This window comes from Penaeus chinensis, chromosome 25 (genome assembly GCF_019202785.1).
Source record: "Penaeus chinensis breed Huanghai No. 1 chromosome 25, ASM1920278v2, whole genome shotgun sequence".
NCBI classification, from domain to species: Eukaryota; Metazoa; Arthropoda; class Malacostraca; order Decapoda; family Penaeidae; genus Penaeus; species Penaeus chinensis.
Genome location: NC_061843.1, coordinates 6316556 through 6331826, shown reverse-complemented (window position 1 = coordinate 6331826; position 15271 = coordinate 6316556). Strand labels below are relative to the sequence as shown.

The window sequence follows — 15271 nt, the reverse complement described above, 5'->3', positions numbered from 1 at the left end:
CCATTACCGTTGGTGTATCCATTGCCGTTGCCATTACCGTTGGTGTATCCATTGCCGTTGCCATTACCGTTAGTGTATCCATTGCCGTTGCCATTACCGTTAGTGTATCCATTGCCGTTGCCATTACCATTGGTGTATCCATTACCGTTGGTGTATCCATTGCCGTTGCCATTACCGTTAGTGTATCCATTGCCGTTGCCATTACCGTTAGTGTATCCATTGCCGTTGCCATTACTATTGGTGTATCCATTACCGTTGGTGTATCCATTGCCGTTGCCATTACCGTTAGTGTATCCATTGCCGTTGCCATTACCGTTAGTGTATCCATTGCCGTTGCCATTACCGTTGGTGTATCCATTACCGTTGGTGTATCCATTACCGTTGGTGTATTCATTGCCGTTGCCTTTACCGTTGGTGTATCCATTACCGTTGGTGTATCCATTACCGTTGGTGTATCCATTACCGTTGGTGTATCCATTACCGTTGGTGTATCCATTACCGTTGGTGTATTCATTGCCGTTGCCTTTACCGTTGGTGTATCCATTACCGTTGGTGTATCCATTACCGTTGGTGTATCCATTGCCGTTGCCATTACTATTGGTGTATCCATTACCGTTGGTGTATCCATTACCGTTGGTGTATCCATTACCGTTGGTGTATCCATTGCCGTTGCCATTACCGTTAGTGTATCCATTGCCGTTGCCATTACCGTTAGTGTATCCATTGCCGTTGCCATTACCGTTAGTGTATCCATTGCCGTTGCCATTACCATTGGTGTATCCGTTGCCGTTGCCATTACCATTGGTGTATCCGTTGCCGTTGCCATTACCGTTGGTGTATCCATTACCGTTGGTGTATTCATTGCCGTTGCCTTTACCGTTGGTGTATCCATTACCGTTGGTGTATCCATTGCCGTTGCATTACCGTTGGTGTATCCATTGCCGTTGCCATTACCGTTGGTGTATCCATTGCCGTTGCATTACCGTTGGTGTATCCATTACCGTTGGTGTATCCATTACCGTTGGTGTATTCATTGCCGTTGCCTTTACCGTTGGTGTATTCATTGCCGTTGCCTTTACCGTTGGTGTATCCATTGCCGTTGCCATTACCGTTAGTGTATCCATTGCCGTTGCCATTACCGTTAGTGTATCCATTGCCGTTGCCATTACCGTTGCTGTATCCGTTGCCGTTGCCATTACTATTGGTGTATCCATTGCCGTTGCCATTACCGTTAGTGTATCCATTGCCGTTGCATTACCGTTGGTGTATCCATTACCGTTGGTGTATCCATTACCGTTGGTGTATTCATTGCCGTTGCCTTTACCGTTGGTGTATTCATTGCCGTTGCCTTTACCGTTGGTGTATCCATTACCGTTGGTGTATCCATTGCCGTTGCCATTACCATTGGTGTATCCATTACCGTTGGTGTATTCATTGCCGTTGCCTTTACCGTTGGTGTATTCATTGCCGTTGCCTTTACCGTTGGTGTATCCATTACCGTTGGTGTATCCATTGCCGTTGCATTACCGTTGGTGTATCCATTACCGTTGGTGTATTCATTGCCGTTGCCTTTACCGTTGGTGTATCCATTGCCGTTGCCATTACCGTTAGTGTATCCATTGCCGTTGCCATTACCATTGGTGTATCCGTTGCCGTTGCCATTACCGTTAGTGTATCCATTGCCGTTGCCATTACCGTTAGTGTATCCATTGCCGTTGCCATTACCATTGGTGTATCCATTACCGTTGGTGTATTCATTGCCGTTGCCTTTACCGTTGGTGTATCCATTGCCGTTGCCATTACCGTTAGTGTATCCATTGCCGTTGCATTACCGTTGGTGTATTCATTGCCGTTGCCTTTACCGTTGGTGTATCCATTACCGTTGGTGTATTCATTGCCGTTGCCTTTACCGTTGGTGTATCCATTACCGTTGGTGTATCCATTGCCGTTGCCATTACCATTGGTGTATCCGTTGCCGTTGCCATTACCATTGGTGTATCCGTTGCCGTTGCCATTACCATTGGTGTATCCGTTGCCGTTGCCATTACCGTTAGTGTATCCATTGCCGTTGCCATTACTATTGGTGTATCCATTACCGTTGGTGTATCCATTGCCGTTGCCATTACCGTTAGTGTATCCATTGCCGTTGCCATTACCGTTGGTGTATTCATTGCCGTTGCCTTTACCGTTGGTGTATCCATTGCCGTTGCCATTACCGTTAGTGTATCCATTGCCGTTGCCATTACCATTGGTGTATCCGTTGCTGTTGCCATTACCGTTGCTGTATCCGTTGCCGTTGCCATTACCGTTGGTGTATCCATTACCGTTGGTGTATCCATTGCCGTTGCCATTACCGTTAGTGTATCCATTGCCGTTGCCATTACCGTTTATGTAACCAATGCCGTTGCCATTACCATTGGTGTATCCGTTGCCGTTGCCATTGGTGTATCCGTTGCCGTTGCCATTACCGTTAGTGTATCCATTGCCGTTGCCATTGCCGTTGGTGTATCCGTTGCCGTTGCCATAACCATTGGTGTATCCGTTGCTGTTGCCATTACCGTTAGTGTATCCATTGCCGTTGCCATTACCGTTGGTGTATCCATTGCCGTTGCCATTACCGTTGGTGTATCCATTGCCATTGCCATTACCGTTGGTGTAGACATTGCCGTTGCCATTACCGTTGGTGTATCCATTGCCGTTGCCATTACCGTTGGTGTATTCATTGCCGTTGCCTTTACCATTGGTGTATCCATTGCCGTTGCCATTACCATTGGTGTATCCGTTGCCGTTGCCATTACCATTGGTGTATCCATTACCGTTAGCATATCCATTATAACCATTGCCGTTTGTGTATCCATTTCCATTGAAATTACCAATCTCAGCATTCAAACCGTAAAACTGTTCAGCCGTGGAACAGTCAAAGTTGTACCACCAATCGCACACGAAGTATTGCTGATTAAAGACTGTGCCGTTGGGACAAAGGAACGAGTCGACTCTGCCTCCTGCCTGGCAGATATGGAACACCTGAAATGTATCACGAGAAATCATGTATTTCATGTCTCTAAATCGAAACGTAATTTATGTATTTTATGGCACAGTTTAATGGAAATTTTATATCGATATAGATAATGAAAATATTGGTTATTATGAAAATGGCTGTAAGGTCATGGAATAGCATATGAGGTTGGCAATGATGTAGAATCAAACATTAATCATAACAGGAAATTTCTCCCGATAATTTACCCTTTTTAGAGGATCTGGCACTCTTTGATGCCTGTTTTTTTGTTTTTTTTTCTTCTCCTCTATTATCTTTCTTTTACTTTAGAATAAAATAAGGTTAGCTTTCCTTTTACAGAAGACTAGCCACTTACCTGACATCCAGCCTCGGGAGAAGTATCAGCGTAATATCCAGGAAGTTGGCCGTTGCACGAGAACCCGGTGTCGGGGACGAAGGCCAGGATGGGGTAGTCCACACCTGGGACGCCTCCACCGCCAATGGCATCAGCTAGAGCTCTGAAGGGATCCACAATGCCATTGGTGTACACGGTGACTCCATTGCCATTTCCATTTCCATTGGTATACGCACCGTTGCCATTTCCATTAACATAAGCTCCATTTCCATTTGAAAATGCACCATTGCCATTTCCATATCTACCATTACCATTTGTATATACTCCATTCCCATTTATACCATTGCCCTTTATATACGCGCCTCTCCCATTCCCGTTTCTATAAACTCCATTACCGTTACCATTTATGCCTCCATTCCCATTATTATATGCACCGTTTTCATTTCCATTTCCATTAGAATATGCACTATTACCATTTGTATATGCGCCATTCCCATTCCCGTTTACGCCATTATTATATCCATTTCCATTTACAGGTGACAAGTAACTTGCTTGTGCTAAACATATTCCAAGGAAAACTGGAAAGACGAAAGACAAAGATTAGAATTTGTTTGAATTAATACACACGTAAAAGGATATGTATGTTAATTCATTCACACGGACACAGCATATACTACGAAAGATTTCTTACTGAGTAACGAAACAGATGATGTATTGGGTGTCATTTCAAAAGCTGCCCGAGTCAATATATAAAAAGAATTAAACTGAGTTGTCGGGGTGGAAAGCAAGACGTGGAAGCGCACTGACGATTGTGCGTGTAGCCCCGCTTTATATAGCCGCTCGTCCCTTTCCTCCGTGACTTTGACCTGAGCTTCCGGAGGAAGATCAGGTCAAAGTCACAATGCCTGCGATCACTTAGCAAACATGGTTAGTATCGGATGTAAATCTATTTAGTTTAGTCCTTTATTTACCACCCTGGCTAATTGCACAGGCGTGGGCAAGCTGTGCAACATTTTATGCATGGTCATAACATTATATAATGGTGTGACCACGGGTTAGTTTAGTTTAGTCCTTTATTTACCACCCTGGCTAACTGCACGGGCGTGGGCAAGCTGTGGTACATTTAATGCATGGTCATAACGTTACATAGTGGTATTACATTTGAATTTTAGCCTATAACATTGTTATGAGTACTTTATCAGTTTAAGGAAAGGAACAATTGCACAGTTCTTTATCCAGTCATATGCCACGCCGTCATATAGCTTGGGCGTGGAAAAGCATTAATACATTTGATATGCGGTTATGTGATACTACATTCCAAATTTAGGATACAACATAAGTAGTTCTTCTAAGACATCAGATGATATGAAGTAGTTACATAGTTCCCGGTACCCCATGCTAGGTGGTCTGAAAGGCTGTAACACATGGCACTCTGAGATATAATGTACAAGCGTTCGCTTATATCCTTCATTACACAGTTTACACTTAGTTTCTTCGACATTACAACCCTGACCTGTCAATACAATCTATATCCAAGCCCGATTCTTGCAGTCACAGCATCACACTGTCTTGTTCTTGTTTTATATAAACCGTAGACGAATGAATCTTGCCTAAACCAGTCATAGTGCTTTGTGCTACAGCTTTCAGGGCGTTGAGAATTAATCAACTCAGTTAAGTCCTCTCTGAAGGAAGCTTTAATGATGTATAAAATCCTAGAAAGAGGTATCCCAAGATCTATATCCACACTTTGTTTATCACATGCTGACTTTGCTAGGCGATCAGCATGATCATGCCTAGGGATTCCAACATGCGATGGAATCCACACAAAACGTATATTATGGCCTCGTTCTTTTGCACGATACACGTTTATCCTTATGTCATTTGCAATCAATTAGTTTAGTTTAGTTTAGTCCTTTATTTACCACCCTGGCTAACTGCACAGGCGTGGGCAAGCTGTGGTACATTTTAATGCATGGTCATAACATTACATAGTGTTACATTTGAATTTTAGCCTATAACATTGCTATGAGTACTTTTATCAGTTTAAGGAAAGGAACAATTGCACAGTCCTTTATCCACTCATCTGCCACGCCGACATATAGCTTGGGCGTGGGAAAGCATTAATACATTTTATATTCGGTTATGTGATACTACATTCCAAATTTAGGATACAACATAAGTATATCTTCTAGGGCATCAGATGATAAGAAGTAGTTACATAGTTCTCCGTACCTCATGCTAGGTGGCCTGAAAGGCTGTATCACATGGCACTCTGAGATATAATGTACAAGTGTTCGCTTATATTCTTCATTACACAGTTTACACTTTTGTTAATATTCGACACCGTAGACTTCAATACATATATATGCAAGCATATGTGTATACATATACATATATGTGTGAATATTTATATATAACCACACATACACAAATACATATGTATATCTGTATATATGTATATTTGTATCTGTATGTATATACAGATACAAACTTATATATGTATTTATTTGTGTGTGTATAAATATACATGCACATATATACATATATATACATACATCATCATACATATATATATATATATATATATATATATATATATATACGTACCTACATACATGCTAACACACACATATATATTTTGTAGGAAAAAAAAACACACTGCACACACTAGATTTATTGATAATGAGACAACAAATTCGAAATCTACATCTTTTCCATCTTCAGGTCTGAAGAGGAAAAGGAGAGGATGGGATATAAAAAGAGAGAGATAAGAGGCAACGCGGGGCAGACAAACGGAAAGGAAGGGAGAAAGAGAGATAGAGAGAGAGAAATAATCAGTCATTAATGGAACAAAAGTAAACTGGTATCATAGTAACTAATAACTTATCTTTCTTTACAGATCAAAAGCAGTATTGTAATTATATATGTATGGCATAAAATAGCATTGCAAAGGATAGTGATGTAGATTTTTCCCATGTGGATTATCTATAAACTGTTCCCATCACGAGGCATGCGATCGTCAGTGTTTGATCTGAATAGGTCTTTTGATTGGATAGTATACGATAGAGTAGACTTATGTGTATTTAGTATATATATGTATATATATTTGTATATGTACATATATATGAATATATGTGTGTAGGCATATATAAATAAAAAAAATGCATATATAAGTCTGTCTATATATATACATACGTATATGTGTTGTGTGCGTGTGTGGAAAGCCTAAAATGTATCACGAGATATAATGAATTTTATGCCTATAAATAGGAAAGTGAACTGAATGATATCGTGTTAAATTACGTCTAAGTTTCAGTGCACAGATTAATGTGTGTGCGTATACTAGTACATGTGTGTGTATTCACAAATACAAATATCTTTATAACTATATATTTAGATGTGTATGTGCATATAGATACATCTATATAGTCAGAGTTATCTTTTAACTAATATTCAGATATGCCTTATCTATATATCTGCATTTATGAATATATATACATGTGTATATATGTGTGTGTGTACGAATATATGTACATATAATAAAACTAAAATAAAAATGTGTATGTGCATACATATATCTCTTTCTATATAAACACATTTAAGTCTAAGGTGTCGGATATTATCATATCACATATTCAGACCCGACACTAACCATGCTTCCTAAATGATCGTATGCAATATGACTTTGACCTGAGCTTCCGGAGGAAAGGGACGAACGGCTATATAAAGCGAGACTCCAAGCACAATCGTCAGTGCGCTTCCACGTCTCGCTTTCTCTCTTCACAACTCTGTTCATTTCTTTCCGTATATAGAACGAGACTCGGGGAGCTTTTGAAATGACACCCAATATATCACCTGTTTCGTTATTCAGTAAGAAATGTTTCGTAGTATATGCAGTGCATTGGTATACAAATCCTTTCATGTGTACATTCATTCATATACTAATCTTTGTATTTCGTTTTTCCAGTTGTCGTTGGAATATGTTTAGCACAAGCAAGTTACTTGTCACCTGGAAATGGAAATGTTTTTTCTCTTAATGGAAATGGAGTACGCACAAATGGCCATGGTGTTAATGGCAATGGCGTTTACAGAAATGGGAATGGTGCGTATAAAAATGGTAATGGTATAAATGGGAATGGCGTATATACAAATGGCAATGGCAGAAATGGAAATGGCGATGGTGCATTGTTTAATGGAAATGGAGGTTATGGAAATGGCAACGGTGTATATTCTAATGGAAATGGAGGCATAAATGGTAACAGTAATGGAGTTTATGGAAACGGGAATGGGAGAGGCGCGTATATAAAGGGCAATGGTATAAATGGGAATGGAGTATATACAAATGGTAATGGTAGATATGGAAATGGCAATGGTGCATTTTCTAATGGAAATGGGGCTTATGGAAATGGAAATGGCAACGGTGCATATTCCAATGGTAACGGTGCATACACCATTGGAAACGGTAATGGGGCCTACGGAAATGGCAATGGGGTCACCGTGTACGCCAATGGCATTGTGGATCCGTTCAGAGCTCTAGCTGATGCCATTGGCGGTGGAGGCGTCCCAGGTGTGGACTACCCCATCCTGGCCTTCGTCCCCGACACCGGGTTCTCGTGCAACGGCCAACTTCCTGGATATTACGCTGATACTTCTCTCGAGGCTGGCTGCCAGGTAAGTGCCAAATCCTCTAAAAGATATATAAATTATCGGGAGAAATTGCTTTTAATGCTTAATATTTGAATCTACTTAAATGTCAGCGCCATATAATTTTTTTCTGACCTTACAGACATTTTCATAATTACCAGTATTTTCATATATATTTAACTGTTACAAAATTTCAATTAAATTGTGCGTTAAATATATACGTAATATATCAAGATATCTTCCATTTTGTACACAAGATAAAATTACGTTTCGATTTAGAGACATAAAAAACATGATTTCTTGTGATACATTTCAGGTGTTCCATATCTGCCAGGCAGGAGGCAGAATCGACTCGTTCCTTTGTCCCAACGGCACAGTCTTCAATCAACAACACTTCGTGTGCGATTGGTGGTACAACTTTGACTGTTCCACGGCTGAACAGTTTTACGGTTTGAATGCTGAGATTGGTAATTCCAATGGAAATGGATACACAAACGGCAATGGTTATAATGGATATACCAACGGTAATGGCAACGGCAATGGTTACAACAACGGTCATAGGAATGGTAATGGATATACCAACGGTAACGGATATACCAATGGTAATGGCAATGGCAATGGATACACCAACGGTAATAGCAACGGAAATGGATACAACAATGGTAATGGAAACGGATACACCAACGGTAATGGATACACCAATGGTAATGGCTACGGCAACGGATATACCAACGGTAATAGCAACGGCAATGGATACAACAATGGTAATGGCAACGGATACACCAACGGTAATGGCTACGGCAACGGATACACCAACGGCAATGGATACACCAACGTTAATGGATACAAAAATGGGAATGGATACACCGGTGGGAACAGAAACGGTAATGGTTACACCAACGGCAATGGTAACGGGAATAGGTACAACAATGGCAACGGTAAAAAAAACGGCAATGGTAATGGAAACGGGTTTAAAAACGGAAATGGGTATACAAATGGCCACAGAAATGGACACAGCAATGGGAATGGATATACTAACGGCAATGGTAATGGGAACGGCTACACCAACGGCAAAGCCAATGGAAATGGTAGAGCGACGTATGGTAACGGAATAAATGGATTGTATCAAACGCCGAGTCTCTGAATCACGTAGTATTTATTTTCTATTTATTAAGAATAAGCGAAATTTCTACTAAAACGATCATATTACAGAGATCTTCAATTACATGAAACAATGTTGATAGGAAAGCGTAGATTACGAATTATGAAATAATGTGGTCTATGAAATCCCTATCACAATATTATTAAGATGTTCGTAGCAAGGTTTTAAAAGTTATTTTTCGTATTCACTGGTCTATTAAATTGTATTTAACTATGTTAATGCTAAATCTGTTTCATTTATAATTGTCTGTCAGCATAAAACTAACGACTTTTTCGAAAATAAAGATAAACATATGAAAAGTATTGTTTCTTCATCTAATATTTTTTGAACACAGATACATATACGTCGTATCGAAAGTTCTCATATACAAAATGATATATATTCTTACTAAATCACTGCTGCTAATCTGTCGATATCAATCTAATAGAAATAATGATATTACTTTGGTATCGCTACCACCAGCCGGGGTTTTTGAGTTTTATGGAAACCCAGAGAAAACCAAAATTTGACTTATTTCATTTTAATGTGAGCAGCAAGACTTATTGTTCTTAAGGCTCATGGGGGGGGGCTTGAATTTATTCCTGTTGAATGTGTACTGAAGGTACTGCGATCGTAAAACCAGTTGTAACCAATTTCTTAAAGATGAACATTTTAAGAAAAAAACAAGGATTATTATCTTCTACTAAGTTGATTAAATTCTAAGTTAAACTCTACAGCCCTACTTTACTTACTAATTATTAATACACAATGATCATGAAGCTAGATCTAATGAAAACAAAATGAGATATATATTTCTTTATGTATGCAGGTATATTTACGGAATATATATACTAATAACGAAGACAAAAATGGCTCTTCATATATTCTTTTCTTCATTATCAAATTTATGAACAACAAATTATTTTTATTTGTAATTATTACTAAGCATTTTTCTGTGGCTTTAACAAAGAACAAAAAGTCCTATGTCCACTGCAACTGCATCACGGATAACGAGAGTGGAGCCACGCTGATGTATTTGAAAGTACGTAGGATCATGTTAAATCCACTGGTATCACGATTTTATCAGGTATATATATATATATATATATATATATATATATAAAGTATCGATATAAATACACACAACTACAAATTTTACAAATCCTACGAAGCGAAAGAAAGGAAATTTAATATGTGGTTTCTAAGGAAAAATATCCCGAATAAATAAAAGTCCCCACAAAGTTTATCCTGTTACCCCAAAGAATCATCATTCCTTGTCAAGGCAAAAAACAAAAAGAAACCATTGTCGTTTTATTATTCTCTTTCTGATTTTTAGATTTCAGTTGATACCTCAAAAATAAAAATTCCCTCTTTGCGCGGAAAGCACCAAGTATAAAAAGTTACGCACACTAAGAGACAGAGAGAGGCTTTAAGTTTGTGTGGACAGTGCTTTTTGGATAATTATCTGACTGGTTCCTATGCTATGGCGGGTTACCTATGTTTCCGCAAATATATATATATATATATATATATATATATATATATATATACACACATGGATGCTGTTTTTATGTGACCCTTCTAGTCACCCGATCACTGTAAATGAGTCACACTCATATAGGTAATCTACAGTTTAATAACAATCCAGCACATATTACAACTCTTCTTGTTTTCCCGTTTTCCTTCACGATTCCCTTCTCTCACTTTTTCGTACCTGTCATTTATTTCTTTTATATGCCAATGAAAAAAAAAAAAAATTGGTATAGTTTTATTCTTTATTTATTTTATGTATTTTAAAGTTTATTTTAAACTCACCATACACAATTTATTTAAATGAAATAAACTGCATTATGGGTAAATTATCATCAAGCCGGGAAGCCACCAGTATCAAAGGTTAAGCCAGGTCGGTCAGCGAGAGAGAAGCTTTTTTATCTTGTGGTAACAAACCGTTGGATTTTTAGCTGGCTGACTGGTGCTTTTCGTGCTGTGGCGGATTGCCTTTATTTTACCAAGTGTATGGTGTGATGTCTTGTATATTGGTTATGTTTGAACAATTTGTGCGCGATAAAGGTATAATAAGGATGCTCTTTTTATGTTGCCTTTTTAGATAGCTAGTGATGTTATTTATTTATTTATTATTATTTTTTTTTTTTATTGTGACTACGGGATCACTTTTAAATCACCTGAGTCATCACCAAAATACACCAAACTCACATGTACATTATCTGTAGTTGGGTAACACGCTACCAAACCAACATCTTTAACTCTATGAAGTTAAATTATTCTCTAAAAGTATGGCTTCCATTTTTCAAGTAAATGTGATCTAACAACAACAACAAAAAAATCAATAAAGTTTATTTTCAAAATATACATAGTCTGTATTATATGGTACACACACAAGCCATTTTCTATCAAAGATTATGGCACACGTATACAAATTTGATAAACCACTGAAAGTTAAATATTCTGATACAGAAACTAGAAACAGTGGGGAAGTAGTCATAACGATTTTAATTAAACACTCTCCACTTGATTTCAACAGACTGAATTTATATATGTATAATTACACCAAAATTCAGGAGTTTTTTTTTTCACTTTTCATGGCCCAAGATTCTAATGGCCTAACGACTACAGTCATAACCACTGAGGCATGAAATACATTGTGTAAGTCTTCCCCTTAAACGCTCCCGTTTTCTTTGTTACATTCGCAAAATAAATAGAAAGCGAGAGAGAGAAAGGAAATTGGGTTCGTCGTTTAGAAGTTTGCAGTCTGATAGAGTCCATTAATGCCATTACTATTTGTCGCTCCACCATTCCCATTCCCGTTACCATTAGGGGCACCATATTAATATCCATTTCCATTACCATTGCCGTTCCCATTGCTATAACTTTAAACATTTCCGTTACCGTTGGTGAATCTATTTCCGTTGCCGTTGGTGTATCCATTTCCGTTGCCATTGATAACACCATTTCCATTGCCATTGGTATAACCAATACCGTTAGTGTATCTGTTATCATGGGTATATCCATTTCCGTTACCATTGATAACTCCCTTCCCGTTGGGATTGGTGTATCCATTTCCGTTGCCGTTTGTGGATCCATTTCCGTTACCATTACCGTTGGCGTTAGTGTATCCATTTCCATTACCATTACCATTGGTGTATCCATTTCCGTTACCATTACCATTGATAACTCCATTCCCGTTGTCGTTAGTGTATCCATTACCATAACCATTGTCATTGGTAACTCCATTACTGTTACCGTTGGTGTATCCATTTCTGTTACCGTTGGTGAATCCATATGCGTTACCATTAATAACTCCATTTTCATTGCCGTTGGTATAGCCATTCCCATTACGATTGGTATATCCATTACTGTTTATGTAACCATTGCCATTCATGTAGCCCTTTCCATTCACCTTGCCAATCTCAGCAGTCAAACCGTAGGACTATTCAGCCGTGGAACAGTCAAAGTTGTACCATCAATCGTACACGAAGTATTGGTTATTAAAGACTGTACCGTTGGGACAAAGGAACGAGTCGATCCTGCCCCCTGCCTGACAGATGTGGAACACCTGTAATACATTAATAGTAATAGTTAAATTTTGTTTCATGGATAGAAGCAGGTGGATTTATGGAAAGCAATGAGATGCATCGACTCTACAGAATGTACCTGAAACCACAAACGTAAACTATATGAGGATGGTGATAGTAATTTCTTAAAGAAATTCAAGTTTTTTTTTTCAGAGAATATCCTATGGTTATTATGAATGTGAATCTAATCCATTTCTCTTCATTTATCTGTACATGGTTCTGTTGAATCTCCAACTTAATATATTCCTGCCTTTTACGTGCATTGGAAAAATATGTGAAATATATTATTAGTTCTTACATTACCAGAATTTCCAGTAGTGATTCGTATAGGAATTCTTCTTGTTTTTTTGTTGTTGTTTTTTCTTATTAAATAAAATTTTAACAAAAATGCTGTATGCAGCTATAAATTATTTTCCTTAGGTTTTACTTTTGCCTATGGCTAAATATTGATGTGAAAAGGAACACAGGGAAGAAGACACCAAGCAGGTGTGTAGCAAAGTGTTTAGAGCAAAACTCTCTTCTTAGATGAGGTGAAAAGCAAAGAGTGTATACTTTGAGTACAACGATCTAGTTACACAAATGCTTTTCTTGAACAAATGATATACTGTCTGTAGTTGTTTTACTGGCTATGCAATTATTCCTTTTCTGGAAAGCAAATTTCTGCCCGGGCAATGCCTGGCACTTTTACCTAATCTATCTGTCAATGTGTGTGTGTATATGTATGAATGTATTACATCTCCATTTGTAAAGGGAATGGACACGAAAAATAAAAATCAAATGTAATTAAAGATATGCATTTTTGTTATGTAAATATATACATATATATGCAAAATATATATCTTAATCAAATGGTGTACTGCAGTTATTGTTTTATTCTTTGTTCATTTGTTTAGGTCCTGGACACACCTTGAGCATGTGACTGCCTCGTGGTATTGTGGACCTATTTATTCCAACAAGAGGTCTTATATCTAAATTTCCAGTATATATATATATATATATATATATATGCATATATATACCATATATATATATATATGCATATATATATCATATATATATATATATATATAAATCTGTATATATACACATATATGGGTGTATCTGTGTCTGTGTGTTTGTGTGAATCTATATAGTTTTTATCTTGAAGTGTCGAAAAAAAATAAGTGAATACATATGCAGATGCTGGATATATATTTTATTACTATGGCCTCCATTTTTTACTTGAAAATATGAACTAACAGCAAACAACTTGATGCAAATAAGTAAAGTTTATTTTCAAAATATACATTTGTAAATATAGATAATAGATAATCACACAAGATATTACATATCAAACATTATGGCACACGTGTACAAATTTAATAAACCACTCAAAGTGAAACATTCTGATACAGAAACTAGAATGGTACGATACGTCGTTTAGAAACTCGGCGTCTGATAGAGTCCATTAATGCCATTGCCATTTGTCGCTCCACCATTACCATTTCCGTTACCATTAGGGGCAACATAGTAATATCCATAACCGTTCCCATTACCATTACCATTGCCGTTTCCATTACCGTTTCCGTTGGTAGCACCATTACCATTGCCATTGCTGTATCCATTACCATTCCCATTCGTATTTCCATTTCCATTACCATTGACAATACCATTTCCATTACCATAGGTATAGCCATTTCCGTTTCCATTGCCGTTACCGTTGGTGTATCCATTTCCGTTGATAACGCCATTACCATTGCCACTGATAACTCCATTCCCGTTGCCGTTGGCGTAGCCATTTCCGTTGCCATTGATAACACCATTGCCATTGGTATGACCATTACCGTTGCCATTGATAACTCCATTCCCGTTGCCGTTGGTGTAGAAATTTCCGTTGCCATTGATAACACCATTCCCATTGCCATTGGTATAACCATTACCGTTGCCATTGATAACTCCATTCCCGTTACCGTTGGTGTATCCATTCCCGATTCCGTTGGCGTATCCATTTCTGTTACCATTGGTAGCAACATTCCCATTGCTATTGGTATAACCATTACCGTTGCCGTTGGTGTATCCATTTCCGTTAGTGTATTTGTTACCGTTAGTGTATCCATTTCCATTACCATTGGCGTATCCATTTCCGTTACCATTGCCGTTTGAATTGATAACTCCATTACCGTTGCCGTTGGTGTAGCCATTTGTGTTACCGTTGGCATTTCCATTTCCGTTGCCGTTGGTGTAGCCATTTCTGTTACCGTTGGTATATCCATTTCCGTTGCCGTAGCCATTTCCATTACCATTGATAACTCCGTTACCGTTGCCGTTGGTGTAGCCATTTCCGTTACCATTGGTAACTCCTTTTCTGTTACCGTTGGTATATACATTACCGTTGCCATTGATAACTCCATTCCCGTTGCCGTTGGTGTAGAAATTTCCGTTGCCATTGATAACGCCATTCCCATTGCCATTGGTATAATCATTACCGTTACCACTGATAACTCCACTTCCATTACCGTTGATAATACCATTCCCATTACCATTGCCGTTTGCGTAACTATTGC

General features: G+C 38.2%; 2 protein-coding genes across 2 annotated transcripts in view; one reads left to right on the top strand and one right to left on the bottom strand.

The window, feature by feature from the left end:
- The first annotated feature begins 7022 nt into the window (after positions 1-7022).
- On the top strand, positions 7023-11462 carry LOC125038589 (glycine-rich cell wall structural protein 1.8-like). Its single transcript, XM_047632125.1, has 8 exons — positions 7023-7098; positions 7318-8021; positions 8311-8728; positions 9000-9092; positions 9690-9757; positions 10106-10177; positions 11097-11205; positions 11449-11462. Exons 1-8 carry the CDS (start codon positions 7023-7025, stop codon positions 11460-11462), a joined length of 1554 nt encoding a protein of 517 aa, XP_047488081.1.
- Positions 11463-12616: 1154 nt separating this feature from the next.
- Positions 12617-15271, bottom strand: part of LOC125038588 (probable cyclin-dependent serine/threonine-protein kinase DDB_G0292550) — a 13176-nt gene continuing 10521 nt past the window's right edge. The window contains exons 7-10 of the mRNA XM_047632124.1: positions 14390-15271; positions 13635-13668; positions 12942-12978; positions 12617-12709 (exon numbers count right to left, since the gene is read on the bottom strand). The exon at positions 14390-15271 is cut by the window's right edge and continues 181 nt beyond it. Coding sequence (XP_047488080.1) covers positions 12617-12709; positions 12942-12978; positions 13635-13668; positions 14390-15271 — 1046 coding nt within the window. The remainder of the gene's footprint in view (positions 12710-12941; positions 12979-13634; positions 13669-14389) is intronic.